Source organism: Accipiter gentilis, chromosome 24 (genome assembly GCF_929443795.1).
Source record: "Accipiter gentilis chromosome 24, bAccGen1.1, whole genome shotgun sequence".
NCBI classification, from domain to species: Eukaryota; Metazoa; Chordata; class Aves; order Accipitriformes; family Accipitridae; genus Astur; species Astur gentilis.
In genome coordinates, this window is record NC_064903.1 from 6,921,737 (window position 1) to 6,943,701 (window position 21,965).

A 21,965-nucleotide genomic window follows, 5' to 3' on the forward strand; every position below is an offset into this window, starting at 1 on the left:
AAAAGATTATAAGCCAGCAACAGAAATAATGAAAAGACAGGTTTTGTCAGTTGATACGCAAGAACAGTTGTATAAAAGACAGCTCAGTATTTTAGGATGAAAAATACAGAGAGCAGACTAAATATAAGATATGCCACATCTTTAAGTGCTTTTGTGCACGATATGAAAAACAAGTGGATGTGGTTTGCTTTTTTGCTTTCAGTGGAGTTGAGCAGTCTAAAAAGAAGAAAACAGAACATAAACCTGTGAAGAGAGTGTGTTAAAATACTGAGAGACCTGCGCATACGTCACTCTAAGAACTGTGGTTTAACTGCTATTTAAAAAGCAACAGCAAATTGCATGGCTTCCTGGAATGGCCATATGGTGTGGTAAATAAGAGGTTTCACGTGGAGCTGCCAACATAGTACTCAAAGGCTGAAGCACTCTTTCAGATAAATACTCGGGCTGAGCAGCACGAGATCAGAAGGTTGAGATGAAGCCCTGTCATATGTACCGTAGCTCTGAGCCAACCCAACCTAGTCGCTGCATTAACTACGGCGCAGCGCTCCTATCGGCTCCCAAGGAACCGCTGCCTTACAATGCCTGCTGACAGATGTTGCAGGCAATTTTGAGAAAGGTACACGGGGAAAAGTTTTAAGCTAAGGTCAAATGTATTGAACGAGCAGTCTAGAGAAGGGCTAAATAAGCACAAGGACACCATCCCTGCTAAAATTCTGACAAATAAATCGTAACAATATTAGTATCCAGAAAAAAAAAAAAAAAAAAAAAAAGAAGAAAAAAAAACCTACGCCCTTAGCCTACCAAATTTTAAACTAACTCCTGCTGTTTGCATTGACCTGACCCGTCATTACCCACCTCAACACACTGTCTTCACCAAACTCATCACTTTCTCCAAAACCTGGTTGTATTACTTGAATGCTTTCACAAAATAACTACCAACTTCACCCCCCTGCCTAATTTGAGATGTTCTAAGACTCCTAGAGATTTTATTGTTTTTGATTTATAGTTTACTGTACTAATTCTTTTTAAGTAACTCTTCTAGAAGTGCAGAATTCAAGCTGTTATCAGCTGAACACAAACTTCACTTTCAAAACTGGTAACTGCAGCTTTTTCTTCAACAAAAATAGTCAATATAGGCAAAACGTGATGGCCTTTCCTCTTCTTTTCCAACAAAAAATGCTCAGAAAAGCTTAGCAGAAATTACAGAATTCATTTAGGGAAGCACGACTACAGAGAACAGAAGAACACAGAAGTTTTTGTGTGGGGTTCTGCCAGCCATCCATCCAATCACTTGAACATTCTTGGGAGCATTTTTCTGCACACGGTCATAGCATCTTACCACCGTACTGCCACTATGATTTAAGTCTATAAAATCTGGCAGTAACTACAAAAAACACAACAAAAAAAGCAACTGAATTTCTGGTTGAAAGGCACTCATTTACCAAAACCAGTAACAACTCGAAGCCTAGCTGTTAAAAAAAATTTTAAAAAATATGAAAACTAAGATTTAGTCAAAGAAATACATTCAAGAAAGCTCAGCAACATGAAGGAGGGATACAGGAGAGAGCGAGCTGAGGAAGATGACAGGCACAATTGACATTGAATCATTACTTCTTTAATAGAATTATTATTATTATAGAATGGTATTGTCCTATATTACCTTGTTTTCCAAGTATACGTCATCACCCACCTCCATCAAAGATACAATCCCTTTTGGATGCCAATAAATATCAGGAACTAAACAAACCTCAGTACTTGAGATTGCTTAGGACTATGAAAAATGAGGGAGTGGCATAAGCTGCATTTCAGTATCATAAATTGGTTACAGAAAATCAAATTAAAGCAGTTAAGTAGGAATAAGTCTATTTTTAAAGAACCAATTTGTGTTTTATGAAAAGAATTCTGAAGCACAAATTGACAATTTTAAAAAATGCTTCAAAGAATGAACAAGCCCATGACATTCATCAGGATATTTAAAAAAAAAAAAAAAAAAAAAAAAGGCAGCTGTAAGATTGAAAAAAGCAGCAAAACACTATTGTGAATCCAAGCATCTTAAAAAACTCAGTAGACTTTTTATGGGAAGGAAGTTAAAATTAATAGTACTGGTATCCTGAAATCCCACGCTAGGACTAGTGTATGTGTAAACTATGAGGAAAACAGAGAGGAGTACATTTTAAAGAGACAATTATTTAGTTATACTGAGATTAAGAGAAGATGGGGATTTACTGTCTCTAACAAGCTACAGGAATCAGCACCACACCATCCAAAGGAAAAACAAACAAACAAACAACAGCAATCACTAACTTCTTACATATTGTCTTTGGTTGTTTAATATCAAGAAATACTTTTTACAGAGTATGTGAAGACTATTCCTTTGAATTTCATTCTGCGTCAATATCTTCTCTGTGGCCTCTTTGGTAAACTAGAGGACAGGCTTTACTTTCTCCAAATTGTTTGTTGTTTTCTACATGTTTATCACATATCTCTTCAAAACTCAAATTTCTTTCATTTACAGGCTTTTGTACCAAAATGGTATAACGAGAACAGACTTTACACTGTATAGTGAAGGTATTTTACTTGTGTTATAAACTTAGAACCTACTAAAACCATTTTCCACAAGATACTATTGAACTTACAGCAGGATTTAGAGACAGGAATGAACATTTGTAATCATAATAATAATTAAAAAAAAAACATTCAAAGTTACATTAGCAATGATTAGAAATATTATTTCTAAGATTTTAACACGACTCCTTCAAAAAGCCTTGTAACAGAAAGGAGTTTTCAACGCACAGCCAGAGCTGCTCAGTAGTTGAGAAGAGGGGAGTGGGAGGGGAAGAAATGTTTAGGGTTTCCCCCCTCACTTCCTTGCTGTCTTGCCAATTAAGCTTAGAATGTTTATCAGGTGTACGATGGATGTAATAAATGGAAAGTAGCATACACTTTTAGTGGTATTTCAACTGGACTATATACAATATCTCCAATGTCTGAATCAAAAGCATTCTGAATGATGTCAGATAAAAGTTAATAGGAAAAAGAAACCAACAGAAAGGCTATTGATACACCTTTAAAAAACGTAACACAAAAATAATTAACCATTGATTTCTTGGCATGTAAAAGTTCTATACAAATTTTAAAAATTTTATTTGCAGGTACTAACCTCTTGAAAAGCTCACTCTGTATTTACACTAATTATTTTAACAAGTTTATCTCAAATTAAAGCATATTTAAAACAATCATGATTGCATTAACTTTTCTACTTTAAATTATTACCCAATTAGTGCTTTATTCACATTTAAAAAACTTGTACAATTTATTACAAATATAAAACAGTGCAGTTTTTCATACATTATCCCAACTCTGAGACAAACACTTAAAAGACATGGAAAAAGATTTTGATTTCTATAAACATAACATTTGCATTACTCATACCCCTTTCTTCACTGTCCTCCCCTAACCCCGATTTAAAAAGATCAAACATACAACATACTGTAGGTTTATTTTTATTCAAAAAGTTACTGTCTCAAGACATAAATACAAATCAGAAAACAGTACAATTAGGACAATAGAATGTGGAGGACAACAGGTTAAGGTAAATATATAAAACATTTTTAGCTGGTTGAAAACAAAGCTGTAAGAACTGCTTTCACAAAGAAACACTCCTTCAAGAGTAAGAAAAATCAACTTAAGTTTAAAATCATATATACAGTCCTCTCAGCAGTTCTATTAAATGCAGTGGTGTGAAAAACAATATAGGCAGTACTTTTAGACATGAGAGTATTTATTTATGTAAAATGAGTTAGGCAGATCTAGTTTTGAGTTTGTTGTTACCCCATGACTTAGTAAAATAATTATATTTTATCATGATCCTTTAGATAATCTATGGTTTTTGGCTACCACAGCCGAATGTTTAATTTCTGAGTCTAAAAACAGGAAGCCTTTTTGTATTCACCCATTTGGGGAGATTCTTGTATTGCAAGCATATTAAGGCATGGAATGATTAAAATAATATACCTCAAGAACTGAGAGACAACTGACAAAAAATATACATATGTAATATAAGTTAATATTTCCTTTAAAATGATGTCTAGCTGCCTAAGCCTTGCAAAATGAGTCGATGTCAAAATGGCGTAGATCCACTTTCTGTTTTAGACCAAATTTAATTTATTTGTGAATGGACACAAAATGAAGTTTAAAGCTTAGCTTTCAAAGAATATTATGGGTTGTTTATGAATTTCTATTATCCAATCTAATTTACATACAGAGGAAATGTACTGTAACCTGTTAGAAGTATCTTTAACCTGAAGACTGCTTGCAAAGACAGATAGATAAAACAATATAAAATACAAATTTAAAAATCATTTTTAAAGCATGAATTCTCATGCTCTTCTATTTTTAAACATTGTTAAACTTTCAATATATTTCTGAAACCTCATAATTTTAAGTTGGAATTTAAAAGTAAGAAAAAACTAAACAAACTGCGCAATTATAAAATCAGCACCAATTTATATATATATATAATTTTATTTAAAATTTAGATCCCTATTCCCACACTCTAATAAGCTGTATAATTTTTGTTTAGAATTTTTCTGCAAACATACTACAATAAGCTTCTTTTATTTGGAGACAAAATACAGTGGCACTACTGGAAGGAATTTCACAACATTACATTTTTCTTAAAGGACAAGCAAACTTTCAGGGTTGGTAATGGGCAAGCATGACTGAGATCTGTTACTTTCTGGTAGCTCATAGTTTATGGACCTTTCTGAGAAGGCTAGCATGAAGCTTTTGGAATAAAAGTGTGTTTTAGATTAAAAAGCTGTTAAAATTCTGCTTTATGGTTTTTTTTTTCCCCATGATTAATTAATACAAACCTTCTGTTGCTGAAGTTTGCATTTAATTTAAAATACTGACACTCTTCTGGTTCTAGCACTGTAGGAAAACCAATCCATCTATTATTTCAGTTCATGGATGTAAACAGCAATCCAGCAGAGCTCATGATTATTTAGTATAGCCAGCAAATGTATAGAGAGGGGCTCAAATCTGTACCAAACACCTCTCAGACTGTTAGATTAAAACTCAGAGGGAATACTTCTTATGATCCGGAAATAAACTGATAGCACATAAATAAAATATTGATTATTTTTTTTCCCCAACAAAAAGTGTAGCTTATCCTCAAATTGTTTACTTGTCCTTTACATTTCTTTTTTTTTCAGGCAAACAAAACTGCCCCTTCAATGCACTTGATCTTGAAAGCATGTCATTCTCCTTAGAGAAAAATCTGTTCAGAATTTCACTGTATCTACCACAATTTTGTATTGAAAAACTTCCTCTTCCACTTAGAAAATGACTTCACCACTGATTTATTTGCTGCTCTGGTATTAAAACATTGACACCCCAAGAACCTAAAAAAAAAGTTAGAAACGGTGTCAATTTGTAGTCTACTATACATTTAACAAAAACAAAGCAATTAGTATATGATTTAAGATTAAGACACTTCAAGATATGTTAAGGCATTGTAAGTTTATTTTTCTTCCAAACCAGATTCACCACACTTCTGATTTATGTCGTAATATGAAAAGGGCACCTCATTCATTAGAAAATATTTTTCCCACGCTTGAAATTAACTAGATCCAGTAGGAACGTGATAAAGACTGTGCTTTAATTCTTTTAGGTAATAATTGCAAAATAACTTTTAGTTAGTTGCCTAGCTTAGACTTCTTTGACAATGGCATTCTATTGGCCTTAACTTGAAATCAAGTGTGTAGTTTCCAGCAACTACGCCTGGGACAAAACACTCTATACATCGGCTGCTGCTGTATCTGTGTTCATAAAAACAACAAGTCATCTCACAGCAGCTAGCCAGGACATAAACTTAATACTTCCTATTAAATATATCAACTCTGTCAGGAAGACAGTGAAAAAAATCAAACAATAATCAGGTAAAATGAAAATACTGTCCTTCAGGAGACTGTGTGATTAAGTGAAGAAAAACCCTTCCTGAAACAAAGAATCAGTTTCCACTTCCCATGTGGGAGCAAGCCATATAGTTTTCTATGCCAATGGAAGTAGGTATCACCACTGATACGCCAAAAAACCCCCAGACCAAAACCCCAGAAGATCCAGGTCTTGTGACTGTCCTGCTTTTAGAGGACTTTATAAAATCTGAGAGAGCCGTGAGAGACTTAATTTTCCTGAACCTTAACACTGCTGTTCACATTTATGTGTTTACAAAGCAATTTTTACGGTTCATGGTATGAAGTTCATTTTAGATGCATCATACAATATAGCACACTAAGACACAACTGCCTCTGGTGCCAGCAATAACTGGACACATCAAAAAAAAGGAGAAGACAGACTAAAATTTTGATCATAAACCATGTGCACCTGAATAAATTAAACCGCTTTATTACGTCTAGATCTATTCAAAGCAAGTGCAGCAACTCCAAGAATAACGGACCTCTGGAATAAATTGTGTGAATAAAGCAAATTAACTTTATTCAGAGAAGGGTTTTTGCACTTATGAAATTGGGGTTTTTACATCTTAAAATACTGGCTGATAAATTCAGCTCTGATTTCAGACGGCTTCATGTTGCCTCCTAAACTAGCGGCAGAGCTTTCCTCCTTTAGGTAGTTAAATTCACTTAGGTGGGGTTTACGCTAAAGGGCAGCCGTGTGCTGCGATGCAGCCGTTTTCTGCAGTCCTGCGTCCAGGATCAGCACCCTTGCTGCGTCCTGCCTGGGAGAAAGGTTTGCTAGATGGTGCTCCCTTGACCGTACCAGCTCCTTTCAGCGCACCACTGCTCCCTCCTTGCAGCCGAACAGCGTCCAGCTTGTTCTGCTGGCAGGCTGAGGCAGGCCACCGCTGGGCTCTGGAACCGGCTCCGAAGGCTTGCGGAGCAAAGCCGCTGTGAGCGCCTGCCATCGTGTGGGGATGCTCCCACACTGCAGCTAAGGAGGGCCCGGCAAATCCTGGGCTCCCGCGGGAGGGAGGGATGAGCAGTGAGGAACAGAGTAACAGGAAAGAAACCTAGCTAACAGCAGACCTGTTAAAACTATTGTTCATTAGCTTTGGACACTGAAAGGCCGGAAGGGTTCTGAGAGCAATGAAATGCACCTGTAGAAGACCAAGTTTTCAGCTTTGTCAGAATAAAAACTGACTGCCATTTCACAGATCAATCAATTAAAAATCAAGAAGGGGAGGGGAAGGACTATTTTAAAACAGAACGTCAGGAAACAGGTGATATACTTTCTTGGCGTTACTTCAGGAACAGAACACACAACAGCTAGATGCACAACCTAATCTGATTCATTACTACTAAAGCAAAGGCCTACTAGTACAAAATATATGGATTTGCATTTGAAACAGTAGTTAAGACTTCTTTCTCCCATAACAAGAACAGGTTCACGCTGCAACAATACTGTAAAAAAATACATAACCGTCTTCCAAATTCCACCAAGCTGTCCAAGATTCCCAGGAAGCCTTGTTGTACTGTCCTCTGCTGGCTTGCTGCAGCTTGTTATTTCCAGTGTAATTTTGTACCAGCTACACAAGGTCAAAAATGGCTGCATACATTACAAGTGGTTCAAGACAGAAGGAATCCCTCATGCAGATTTTTAAAAGAGAATAGAGACTGCAGATTTATCAAGTCGGAAAAAAGGGCAACTGCAAGCAGAAACTACAGACTTCGGATGTTTTGGACCTAAAACTTTATATGGAAAGAAAAAATACCTCTCATCTCTATAAACAGAAATCTGTATTATCTCTATTTTCTCCATTATCTTACTTATGTACAAAAGTAAATATGCCAATTTTTTTAAAAAAGCAAACCATCCAATCCAAACCATTACCAATTGGTAATGACATAAGAGTCACTCAACTAAGCTCATGACAATAGGAAACTTGCCTTTAATATTGTGTATGCACAATTTTTTTTTTTCTTTTTTTTTTTTTTTCTTTAAAGCTCTTTGCTACCAACCTCTGCAAGGGTCTTTTCCATACCAGATGTGTTTTCTTCTCAGATTCAAAGGCTTTTGATTTTTACATAGCTACATATAAAGTATTAAGAACAAAAATCCTATAAACTTGCAAAGAACATTGACTACCTTAGAATTTATGAAGCTGAATTACAGCATCAAATATTTCACTGGCTGTAACCAGTCTGCCAAAATAAGCTAATGAAGACAACCTAAAGATTGCATTCTTTTGATTCAAAATTTGAAGTAATAGAGTACTGTAACCTGAAGACTGATTTTACGTTATTTTCCTCTTACATAAGTTAACCTACCGATTCATCCATGATTGAAGCGGGGTCAAAGAAATCTGGTTTTAGTTCCGTTCTTTCTCTCCTGTTCTTTGACGGTGGCTTTAGAACGCAAACAAATAAACATGTTAAACATAATTTCAGCAAAAACCAAGAGTTTTTAAACTGTAATAAATGAAGCTGAACTCTCAAGGGGCAAGAATTTACAAGGGATAAATGTTCATCTCACATTATTATTACAGGAAGTGTTCTTGTTTTTTGTATGGCAGTTTGAACAGATGGCACTTGTATACAGATAGTGGCACAGCTGTTTAAGAATGCAGAGATCAACAAGAATGATTTTTCTGTTTCACCAAAAGGAAAATTTGATTCAAATATCTACTTCAAAAGCAGAAACACAAATCCAAAATCCACTAAAAAGACAAATAGATTTCTTACTAGGTCTATGTCCATGGTGTCAAAATCCATGCCTTCATTGAGATCTTCAATCCGCCCTTCTGATGACATCATCACATCTTCAACAATTGGCTCTTCATCATCTTCCATTAGACTTGTGCCACGTCGACTGAAATGAAAAGAAAAAGCATATTGTTTAGCACTAAATCAAGTTAAGTTTTATCTGAATATTTAAAAAGCTAATGTTCAGTAAGTAACCGTCAACAAATGGTAATTCCATCAGATAGAAAAGAAATTAAGTAATTAAATACATGCGTAACTACTACTAAAGAAAGCTGGTATTTAACCAGCTAGAAGATACTAAGAGAGTGCAGGAGAAAAACTAACAAAGATCAACTTATGGAACTTTGTGGTACATCTCTAAATGGGTATTCTGAGAAGCTGCAGGAATTGATAAGCAGATTGAAACCACACCTAATTCAGAGACTTCCATGCAAGTTTTTATGCTCAAGCGAGAAAGAACCTAAGCTTTGCTACCTAAAGAAAAATTGTTCCTGCCTTATGACAAGGCAAGGAAGAACATCTTTGTGATAAAATGGATGCATAAATCCATTTTCAGACATTCCCACACAGTCCTTCATCCTTTTTCCTTGCAACTTCTACATGCAACATCACACCTTATGGAAAACATAAGGAGTCACTCTAATGATACTAATTGCTGTCACTGTATTTAAAAAACAAAACAAAACAAAACAAAACAAAAAAACCCAAACCAAACAAAACCAAAAACCAAAGCACTGAACTATATTACATGAAGTACAGGTATTAAAGAATTGAAAACAAGCAGGGGAAAGATGTAGAGGTCCTCAATATATATGTCCAGCTTTTAGTTTACAACTTGTGCTTTTATTCTGTAGAACTACACAGCCTTCATTAAAACAGAGAACTCCTAAAACTAGTCTTCCCCTGCTCAGCTAAACTAGCTCTGGAACATAATTTCATCAGCATGCATGTCAAAATGCACACGTGATGAATCACAGTGAAGTAAATGACACTACAATAAGAACGTATGCCCTCTGAAGAACATTCATTTATGAAACATTAGACTGTCTTTATTGTCGTTCACAATATGGAGGACTTCACAAGGTTTTTGTGTGTTTGGGTTGGGAAGCTCTACAAAGACTGGTACTACAAGATTCCTCTCAACTTTGGCGTCAGTTTAGGTCAGACAAAATCTGCATCACCCACAGAAATGCTGAAGACAGCACTTTCTTTAAAAGGAATACTTTTTTTAAAATAAAAAAGCAGCTGAACTCTAAACTTACAACTCAAAAGCCAAAGGAGAAAGAAAAAGTAGAATTAAACTGAGCAGAAACTTCCTGCTTCACAGATTGAACACCCGTTTTAAAACTCATTTTTAATGTTATTTTCTAAAAATGAGTCTCCAGTTAGGAATACATGAGGATGTTTCACATGTGTTGATTATATGTATCTGCCACAGAGAGCATTCAGCATACAAAGCTCAATACTATTTAATTTTTCTGGAACTTTAGTTCAAAAATAAGCAAGAAACCAAACAGATCTATTCTGCTAAATGCATCACCATGCACTTTTACCACTGCTCTTCTAAAGCAACTTAAAATTTTAAAACACAGAAAAACTCTACTCAAGAACTAGAAGATATATCCCTCTTAGAAGATGGAGGAGTAACACTGCATTTAATAAACCCTCCCCAAACCACTGAAGGAACATTTCACTGTCACTCACATAGCGTGTTGCAAGTTGGTTCTCAGCTTGACGTAGTTCATCGCTGCCCTCTCCTGTTGTTGTCGCGCGGCTTCTTCCTGTTGCCTTTGAGCCAACATCCACGTTACTTGCGTGCTTAAAAAGACCATTATTCTATTTTAAACATGAACTGGTTTTGTGTATGAACACTAACACAAAGCAGACCTACTCATCTACGTACTTGTAATCGAGTGGAGCTTGGTGGTGTTCAGGCTGCATAGGATAGACACCCATATAACTTTCTTCAGGTCGCAATCTCTTGGGCTCCCTCATTATTGTGGAAGTAAGCTGAGGTGTCTGCATCATGACTGGTGTGTGCATTGTCTGCTCCCTGTTCAGCCACATACTGTCACTACTGCTGCTTTCTTCAGCTGGAAGGAAACAGAAGACATCGGTAAATTTTTTCAAACTAGTCTAAAGTTGAATGTTTAAACATGACTTAACGCATGTACTTTCTGCTTACTGAGAATTGATTTCTTTACTTTTTGCCACAAAGTCTTACATGTGCCCCAAAAGGTCTGGATTTATAACCCTTGGCTAGAGTATTTAAAATACTTTTATATTCTGGGACCTAACGCAGCATAGCATCTTTATTTCCTTTTGTGAATCAGTGTTATGTTATTCAGACTCTTCAAATGAATAGTTTTCCCACCAAGACATATACATGCACAGAAGTTACTCTGTTCTAAAAAAAACCACCCAAAACATTGAAGTATACAAATTAGCTCAAGCCAACAAACAGGGATCAACATGTTTAGTTTATATGAATATCTACTCTAGTAAATTTTAAGATGAGGAAAGTTCTACCTTCAGGTACTTTCCGTTTTCCTGTTGCTGGCTTTGTCTTCTTATTTCTTACTGTAGATCCTCGACTACTAATTCCACTAATCACTGACATAGTATCATCATCCCCACCAGCTAATAAAGAGTTTCTGTAGGACATGAGAGGAAGCCACACATCTTCTCTTCGTAGAGACATCTGAAAGGTCATAAACTTCTCCAAGTAAACATACCTTTAAATAGAAAAAATAATTACAAAGATGCAAAATATCTGTAACAAGATGTTAACATGTCAAGATAAGTAATTACTGAAATTAACACCCAGTGCTCCTCATCTAGTTAACAAAAAGGCCTGACAACAGCAAATCCAGAGTATGACTTCTGTTCATCCACCATAAAATAATGAAGATAAATACAATTTACCCTTTATGATTATACTTGACTGTATTAGTGTAAAATTTATCTTGATGTGCTGAAGATTCCACTTTAGGTGAATGCAATACACATAAATACATACTTATTCAGCTACAGGTCTTTTATGATTATCTTTACAAATATTAAGAATATTAAGAAAGTACTTACACTGTTCTTTTGTCTTGTCTGAGAAGTTTGGAGGAGAACTCACTCAGAATATCAAGAAATGCCAAGTTTAATGGTGGGTGGCTCTCACCTTGTGGGTTAGGCTCCTTAAAAGCAAATTCTATGCCATCCCTAAGAAAAAGTTAAAAATTGAGTCACATAAAGCACAAACTAAAGAAAAAGTTTTAAGCACTGGGAGCTAACAAAACTCAACACCTTTCCTTTACGTCAAAAAAGCAATAATTCAATGTTTCCACATTGTGGCAAAAAAAGTGAACACTATCCATGATTTGAATCTGGACACAGTCTTTCTGTCACGATGTTTCTACCTTGCATTTCAAGTTTCTGCATGAGGCTAACTTTACCACCAGTGACAATGAAGTGGATCAGTTCTTACTGTTACAGGTAAGACGTTAAAAATACTTTTCATCATAGCATCAACACTGTTACTATTTACAGGCTATACAATGATGCTGAAGAACGTCAACATTATTTAACATTTAGGTTTAATTCAGGGACAAAATTGCAGTCATCTCCTAATTTATAAATGGGCTGTCTCATCTCCAGTGCTGATGCATTTTCTATTAACAAACCGATTGTGAAAGACTGAAAAGATACTTTAATGTTAGTCAAGAAGTGTTTACGAAAAGGGAAGTAATACAAAGCACACAATTACTTGTGTAACATGGCAATAGCTTCTCTTGTTTTCAACTGATCCAGTCCGAACGTTAAAGCAAAACGTCGAGCAAGTTCCTTTATGCCACTGAATGTCGGTGATGATCTGTCAAAATTATAACCATTTTCTTGAATCATTTCATTGAAAAGCTGTATGAAATGAAAAGAGAGATTTTAATTTATTAAAAGATTATGCCAAACTTTGGATCAATTGACACAGACCTAAGTTTCAGTGAAAAAGTTTTACAGGTGTTTTTTGGTTGGTTTTTTTTTTTGTTTTTTTGTTTGTTTTTTTTTTTTTTAAATTCGACAACCCCAAAAGACAAACATGGAGGTTTAGGAAAGCCAAGTCAAACCTATTTTGAAGAGTCTGCACTTCAAAGTTAATCCTTGAAATGCACACTGTCCAAGCACACATCAAACTGTAAATATGTTGGATGACAGATTTCAGCACTTCCCTAAATGAGGTGTTCTGGAGTTTAGAATACTATAAGTTAGTAGGATTCCCTGATACATACACTAACAGAAAAGAAATGAACGGAGTAAATTCTCACCTGGTCTTTACTATCACAGTTTGTCAAACTACTACTTTCTAATTCTTTTTTTTGGTATCTTTTCAAAATACAAGTATAATGAAGAAATTCTAAAATGGAAACATGTCTTTAGGGAAGTTGCCAAAGACACCAGAAACTTAGCAACTGAGAATCAAACTTTTAACTACTCATCAATAGTTGGCAAAGCTGAACTTCACAATCTTTTTTTTCTTTGATGAATCCTTTTCTCATCCTACTGAATTTGACTGTAATTCTATTCTGTTGACAATTTTTCTATTATTTTCTAATTTTGTCTAACACACGCTTCACTCATATAACGCAGAATAAACGAAACCCAGACTTACTAGGGCTATGAACATTAACTTTTTGTTTATAGATATGTTTTGTCCCACAGTCACATACTTTTATGTTGGCGTAGCTCACTGCAACTTAGTTATTCCCTTTATCTATCCACTATCACTTTAGTATTTCTTCTCTGGTTAGTTTCCTTTTTAAGAAGTCTTCCTGGAAAAAATGCTAGTTACATGCTTAACTTGACATGTGAGGGGTTTTTGTTTGGTTTTTTTATAATATTTGGGTCCCCTCATGCCACTATTCTTACTGCCATATTAGGACTCTGTAACTGCCTCCCTAGTGCATAATTGTACTTACTACATTCACTTCCTGCCCTTTAAAACATAAGGGGCTGGTTATTCATGAGACAGAAAAGACTAATAAGGATAGCATTTACCCAATATCACAAGAAATTGTGAACTCTGGTGAAAAGTCAGCAAAAACTGTAGGAGTATTTAGCTGCATATTTTATGTTGCAGTTCTACCAGCTACTTAAAGTCACGCTGCTACCAAAACAAAAGGTCTCATCCTCCCTTGTATTGGCAATATCCATACAGATAAACCAGCTTAGGGGCTTTGTTAAACACTTTCTCTGGTTAGTTCTCAATCAGGATCAATATCTAGATCTAATATCCACTATGTGGCTCTATGACGTCTAGTTTAAAAAAAATAAATTGTGGAGAGAGAACGGACAAATTGGAGTACATTTTTCCTTTCAACAATAGCAGAGATCTATGTTGGATTACAGTGGTTTGCAGAGATATGACTTTATTGTTCTGATCCTGTAAATAAGATTCATGCAGATGGTTCATGTGAGCAGATGAATCCGACTCTGACCTCGACTGAATTCATCAGGTCTCCACACAAACAAGCTCATTTACTGAAGAGAGCATTAAATCATGTTTTAATTTCAAAGATGGGTGAAGCCCCTACCAAACATTAAAAAATACTGAATTACTAAAACTTCCCATTACTTCCCAGAATAGTTAAAAAAAAACACAACAAAAAAATCCCCAACAGCGAAACACCACAACAAAAAATCCCAAAGCAAAACAAACAAAACAAAGAAAAAACACAAACAAAACCACAAACCCCCACCACACAGGCAGGAAGTCTTTTCCCTTGTTTATCTGTTCATAAATAAGTAAACTAGCCGTTTCACAACACATTTCTAAATACGTGACTCAAACTATTGTTTTAGAGTTAAGAAGGTATCACAGAGTTTCATTTCGTATCACATTCATTTTGTATTTACTGGCCTCTCACATACACTTTTTACAACACAGTATTTGGTAAGTATAGGAAGACTTCTGGCAGTTTTTCAAATAGTTGCAGAAAATGTGTTTCAATTTAGATCCATTAATCCCTACCTTCCATAAGAATTTCTTCATTAATATCCCACACTAGCTATTAAACAACAGGACATGATCTACAGTATGGAATTTCATGCATAAAAATATTGTAAATCATTCTTACCTGCTGCAAGCTAAGTATAAGTGTTTTAGCACACTGGATTTTGTCTATCTGTCTTGTTTTACTCATCGTTTCTTTAATAATATCACCATAGTCGTTGTAATACTAGGGGAAAAAAAAAAAGGTTAGCTTTCAATTTTAGTTGAAAATGTTAACAACTACTTAATTCTTCAGAGAAAAACATCTAAGATTCGCTATTTTAAAAAAAAATTGAACATTTTCAAAGGGAAAAAACCTAACATGTTCATGATTACATCATCAAAATTATATCCTAAACCACCTCCAAAATGATAAAAAAAAAATCAAATCAGAAAGAGTATCCACCTCTTTTTCAATTCTTCCCCTTAGTATTATTTTAGAGGCAGAATGACCTATTTATGTTCAAGGCCATGACACATTTGTTAATGACACGTGTTCACCCCTTCAGGGTACAAGATTGGCATCTAATCTTTTTAGTAACTCCTACAACTCTGGTGGGGAGTTTTCTATTTTCTCTGCCAAAAGGAAGCACTTAAGCATACCATCATAGCCATAATTCTTCCAATTAAGACAGCTGCCTGTTCAGTTCTTTAAGTATTTCAGGTTCAATAAAGACCCAATTAGTTATTTAGAGATTCAAAATATATGTAGGGCACTCAGACAAAAGCAGGCTGCCCAAATTTTTTTTTTTTTTTTTTAAGGTAATCACCAAGGAGCAAAGCTGTATCATGTTCACAAAATGGGAACTCATATTATTGTGCAGCTGTGAATCCCAGGAGCCAAGAAGGGTTTTTTATATTTAAGTAAGATAGATAGAAACAGATATAAAGATCACCTTTTTTGGGGGGTGGGGGGTGCAGGTGGGGGATGGGGGTGTGGAGGGCAGCAGCATGCAGGCAGTGGGTGGAACACACAAAAGTTTTTTTTCTTTTCTACAAAGTTTAAGCTGAAATTATCTGATGAGGCTAGCCATCATCGAGTTGATCTTTGTGAGAAGATTCTCAAAAGGCCTGCTAAACTAATAACTGAATTAAAAATATACCATTGAACAGGATAAGAAAATAAATCTATTAAAAACAACGTAAAAATAATGATCAGGTTTCCTCCCTTCCTCCCCACACATTGGAACTGTGAAACCAATCTCAGTTGTTTTATTCCCTTCTTACAGAAAAAGAACTTTTGAAGGCCTAAAAACTACCAACCATGGAGTTTGGAATTCTTCACATTTTGAGTCAGTTATCTTGTAAGGTAAAAAATAAATAATAATTCTAAAATCCACAGCTACAGTGTTCTGGTAGTTTTATGAGGTATCACTACTAGGCTTGAGATTTACCTTCATATATTGCTTGAAAATGTCTGCAGCTGTATTCATTTCCACCACAGTATACACAATGAGTTTACAGAAAGCTGCAAGTAGATTTCTTCTTTTGTGTAATGCTTCAATTTTGCTAGCTTCATCATCTTGCTGTCCATCTAGAAAGAGTTCAGAACATGAAAATTGTCGGGTTTAAATACTTCATATTTAAGCATTTATATATAAAGTGATGTGGGTTAATGGTCAGGATTCAGAAAATCAAATCTCAATTCCGATGGCAGTGCACTTTATTGCCCACTAACAAGGCTTTTTTCCTGATACAAAGACATATATATTTGTGCCTGTTAAACCAAACCTTTATCACAATTATCCTAGATGTCCCCAAAACATAAAATGCTTTAATCAGCTGCTGACGTTTATAAGACAAACCTACCTCCATGCCCATCTCTCAATGCAAAAAAACCAAAAAACAAACAAACAAACAAACAAAAAAACACCACACAGAGCAAGAGAGAGAGGAAAAACCACAAAAAAAGCATAGGCCAACAAATATATTAGTTAGAAGGCAACTAATATAAAGGAAACATATGTTTTGTACAAACCTGCACTATTATTATCATCATCCTGATCAATGAAGACATGATCTAAAATAAAACTGAGTAGTTCAGATTGCAATGAAGAATCAGGAGTATAAACAAGTGGCTCCAACATGTCACGTCCTCCTGTCATAATCTGATGACTGAAGATCATCAACACATCACAGAGAATTGTGAAAGCCTATTAAAAAGAAATCATAGTGAATACTTGCTTGGAAACTGGATTTTATTTAGAATAATGTATTTCCACTTAACAAAATACTTAGAGCCCAATAGTGTACACAGGCCACTTAAGTCAACAACTACACAGGCCAACTGGAAGTTAAAATCTGCATAGTTTCTTACAGGAGTTGCTGTATGAAGACTGGGTCTCCAAATAAAAACACTGCACAGATGAAGCCAACTAAATATCAACACATTGTGAGATTCAAACATGAGGAACCTGAAACTCCCAAATTCTGCCTGATGTATAATACATTAGGTCACTTCAGAACTTTGTGGACACCAACCACAGTACAGTCTCCTTTTTTCATTCTTTTTGTTTGGTTTTGGTTTTGTTGTTGTTGTTGTTGTGTTTTTTTAAATTGTTTCGATCACATTTGTAAAACGTCGAACAGCTGAGGTCACTCAATCCCTTTAAATCCAAAAGTATGTCTTGCTTCCAAAAAAGCAACCACCTCTTCATTTTGCTGCCTAACTTGTGCATCTGACATCAGATTTAAATGTCTGTACTCCACCTCCCTGGAAAGTTCAAATGTATCAGTACCTAGACTGTCATTCTTCAAACTAACAGACCAAGGCAACACCCTGCTTAGTGCTGCGCCTCATCTCTTTCACTCTAATCTCTTCAGTACTTTCATTTTAATGAACAGATTTGTTCTTTAACTCCTCAAAGCAAATACTACCAATTTCCTGGCCACAAAAATACATATGCTCCTCTGAATTTCCTTGAGCCCTTTCATGAGATTAGAGAAGGAAATCAGAACTATGGCTACTGTACCCTATGTGACTCAGGCAGTTCTAGTTTCTAGACCATTCACCCGAGTCTGAGAGTTATATAGCCTTTTAAAGAGACCTCACTTTTGTTACACTTTCACACCCTACACGTTGCGATTTTGACACTAGATAGCTCTCCAACATAGAACATGCCTATTCAGTTCCAGGAATATTCTTGTTATAGCAAAAGTTTCAAAAGCTGCAATTGTGCAACTCAGTGGACCAGATTTTCAACTTGAAGCTCAACCAAGTTATTATTACCTTTAGCAGCAAAAAGGCTCCTGGCCTTCTATTTGTTTAATTAAAAAGTATTCCCAGAAGATAGTTTGGTCCTTCCCCCCGCAGAAAGATACTTTATTTTTCTCATTTTAGCATTCTAAAGGTTGTTAAAGGCATTTACTTAGAATTAATTCTGCTATCAGTAACCTGTGCTCTTCACTGGAACCTGAAACCACTCAGTGTCCCAGCTAGAGAACTACTTGACAACAGACTGGAAGAGACTTAGGCCCTACAGTTTAACCTTTTCCTTTGACCCTGTTACCCTCACAACTAAAGATAAGTATTTCCCAAGATGATGTCTCAATTCTTTTTGAAACAGAAGAAAAATAGAAGACAACCCCCAAAACCTTCACACCTAAACTTTCTTCAAAAAAGCCAGGACTTTTTGTCTCCTGCTCGAAATGTCAGGCACTACTTGCATTGACTAAATACCTACATATTTTATGTCTGAAATATCCAAGAACTTAGTTCCAGCTAAAACTTTCCCCCACAAAGAACAACTACATGAGGGACTGACTATAAACCTGGTAAAATGAAAACTGCTCACATCTCTTTTGAGCAGTACATTATTGTTGAGGCTTCCAAGCATTTGCTAGAATGGTCTCCAGATATTTCTGAACAACTGTTAACAATTGACCAATGTGTATGTGTACCGAAGGATGACCACAAAAAAGAAATACCACTTCCCAACAAAAAAAAGCCCCTAGGTTACAGCACATACATGCGCATGCATAAAAAAAGACACACTCATGTTAAGTACCCTTTCCTTTTCTCCCGATTCAGAGATCCCAAAAATCCTGGGACTCTGAAGAACTGAGGAATATATTCTGTATGCAGCATCATGGTGAAGGGAAACAGACAAGTTGCTCCAGTATGTTCTCACAGGTTTATAGCAAGAGGAATAAAGTTGTTTTCACTGTTCTTGAGTGGATGGGCACATATATATATCATAGTACAGAAAGCATTCAAAGATAGAACTAAAAAAAATAACTTCTCTCTTTTAAATAGCTGTCCCTAGCTCTTCTAGCTCAGTGTCTATGAATCCACAACCAGCTCCTCTGGAGGCGTGTGTCATGACCACATGGTAAGCAAGAGCTTTGAAATGGAACTCTCCCCACCTAACTTAAAAACCAGTAAGCTTCTACAGTACACCGGCCCAGTCATTGTTTAAAGAAACAAACAAAACCCTCCTTTGAATAAAAGTGTATGCTGCCTAACATTACTAGAAAGAATCACATTTAAATTGATTCTGAAATCCTACCTAAATTACCTAAAGGAGGGCAAGCATAGAAGTACAGTAGGTATTCACACTCAAAGAGCATTCAGCCTAAACATCCAAGATGCACCACATTCCCACATAAGCCCCAAAAATATTAGCAAGAGGAACTTTTCAACTGCTTTAGAAGTATAGTATTAGAAGACTACAAGGATAAACAACAATCACTAACCTGTTCCTTAACAGCAGTGTTTACGTTGGTCAGGTAGTGTTGACAGATTTGACAGAACACTCTCATCTGCTTCTTTAGACGTAGAAGATCCTCCTTTAAAGAGAAGGATTTCATATAACTGTTTTGATTTTTAAATTTTATAGTCACATTTAGTGTACACATTTTCAGAGAGCTATCCACCACAGGCCTCATATGTAGTCATAACATTCAAGTCCACTGTGTTATTTAAAAATCACTATTACAAATAAAAATAGCAAGTAGCAATTTCCTCAATTTTGTCATCCTGTGTACCACAAAAAGAAATGGAAGTTGGGATGAAAATAGTGAAGTTATTAATAGTAACACACACCCCCAACCAAACCTAAAAACACCCCACCAACCACCACCAACCCCGCCACCAAAAAAAACCAACCAAAACCAAAACCCAGAGCAGAAAGCATTTTCTCTTTAAAATATCTGTATTTTCAACCTTGAGGATAGATTTTAGGTAGCTGTTTATAACTAACCCAGACAAGGCTACATGGTATTATTTTTTTTAACTCACTGCTTGGGGATAAAGTAAAATGTCAGATGAGAGTTGGGGTTCTTCCCCTTTTCCATGGGGGGGCTGGGGGGAGAAGGAGCTTTAAGTGTTGCAATAACTTCAAAAAAAAGTAGATTATTGAGCAAATGAAGTATCAAACTGGTAAAAATACCACCCACATATGCGGCATAGTTGGTGTTACTCAATGATGTGAAGATTCTAGCCCAAGCAGAACTGGGGAAGTCCTATTACAAAAGACCAACTGGGTACCAGCATCACGCCAGACAAAGAAGAAATACCCGAGAAGTTTAAAAACTATGCATGCAATCTAAACCAAAACAAGGCTTTCCCTTCAAGAAAGCAGGTAACACACTGGTACAGGGTGTCATTTAATCTCAACAGGAATCACAAAAGCAACAGCTGCTTCTTGACTATGAGTTTAAGTATAATATGATTTTAGAACACTTTCACTACCTTTTCTCTCAACATTTACCATTCAGATTACTATACTGATGTTAAGAGAATTACACATGGGAATATGTTCTTTCCTTTATACAGAATTATTCATTTAAATTTTAATAAGAATTGAACTATTTATATCGTCTTTTATTTTAGCAGCCTGTATTATGAAGTTAATTCCCATACTTAAGTCAACCTGCTCACAAGCAGCACACACTTTTGTCACAGAAGAAAAAACAACACAAAAAACCCCCAAACCTGCAAATAAAACCAACCAAACAAATCATCTTTAGGCACAGTACATTTCCATCACTTCCAGTTCTGTGCTTCAACTTCTTTGCTGTTATGTTCCATCAGCATTGAACAGAAATCAATGGAACTTCTGTACGTACCAGATATATTTGGCAGCAGCCAAGCAGTTACATACAATAAAATAGTTGTGGTTCAGAAGTTAAACCTACGAAAGCTTTATTTTACCAAATTTTTTATTATACAGGAGCAGAAAATGGTCTCAATAAAGGACCACTTTTCAAGTAAGTTCTTTTCATTCCTGCTGAAAGTATTACAAATTACATTTTACTGCAAAATAGCTGAGTTAATCTTCATTTCTAACCTAACTTTGCAGTATTTCGCTCAGCTTCTGCCATCAGGCTTGTAATAAACTTGTAATCCCTATTACAAAAAACTCAAGACTCCTGTTTACCCTTTAAAGAATAAGATAACAAAGCCTCCAAATCCTTCAGTCACATAAGTGGCTCTCAATAACTATGTATCCCCTTCAGATCTGGTATTTTTTGTTTTGGAAATGTTATAAGCCATTAAAACCTAGATGGTAAACTAGGAAGCCAGCCAGTGTTGAAGAAGTTCACATTTATTTAAGATACCTTCAGACTGTAATTACTGAATCAGTAAGGCCACAATTATACATTGGACTAACGATGTCTTAACACGAAAAAGAAAAGAAAAACCACCATAATCTCACAAAGGTGTTATCTGTTATAAAAACCATTAGTACAAGTTACATAGCATACTTCACTCCTCTATCTACCAGAAGCTCATACTATCACACTCCAAAATAAAGAAAAAAGAAAAAAAATTATACATCCTCACATTAAGTTTATTGTAAAAATGGATTAATTACAAATTAAAATTTATTATAATTTATTAATATTGTGGGTTCTCTTTGTTTTCTCCGTAGTAAGTTATGACAGATGCATAATTTTTTTTTCTTAAATTAATTATAAGTATGGCAAGCAAAGCGTTTAAAAAACCTCAAGAATTTACTTATTTCATCTCTGACATAAATATGGGATGTGTTATCAGTAACTCCAATAACAAAGTGCAACTCCAGTGTAAATTCCAGTGAAAGAGCACAAAACGTACCCTTCTTACAGAGCTGTAAAAGGTTTCCAGAAAAAGTATGTTTAACTAACTTTTTTTTTTGATAGAGAAATCATCAAAATGTTTCAGCACTTACAAACTCTGTTCCAAACTGTCTAGCCTTTCAAAAACCGTATTTCATTAGGCAGTT

General features: G+C 35.5%; 1 protein-coding gene across 5 annotated transcripts in view; it reads right to left on the minus strand.

The window, feature by feature from the left end:
- Nucleotides 1-3,487: 3,487 nt before the first annotated feature.
- Nucleotides 3,488-21,965, minus strand: part of STAG2 (stromal antigen 2) — an 80,965-nt gene continuing 62,487 nt past the window's right edge. For 2 of the 5 annotated variants that reach the window (XM_049827293.1, XM_049827294.1), the window contains exons 23-34: nt 19,453-19,545; nt 16,736-16,910; nt 16,152-16,291; nt 14,843-14,944; nt 12,481-12,629; nt 11,808-11,936; nt 11,253-11,458; nt 10,627-10,816; nt 10,428-10,541; nt 8,703-8,829; nt 8,289-8,366; nt 3,488-7,546 (exon numbers count right to left, since the gene is read on the minus strand). In XM_049827293.1, coding sequence (XP_049683250.1) covers nt 7,406-7,546; nt 8,289-8,366; nt 8,703-8,829; nt 10,428-10,541; nt 10,627-10,816; nt 11,253-11,458; nt 11,808-11,936; nt 12,481-12,629; nt 14,843-14,944; nt 16,152-16,291; nt 16,736-16,910; nt 19,453-19,545 — 1,644 coding nt within the window. In that variant the 3' untranslated portion in view covers nt 3,488-7,405. The other 3 variants (XM_049827295.1, XM_049827296.1, XM_049827297.1) reach the window with 3 other exon arrangements.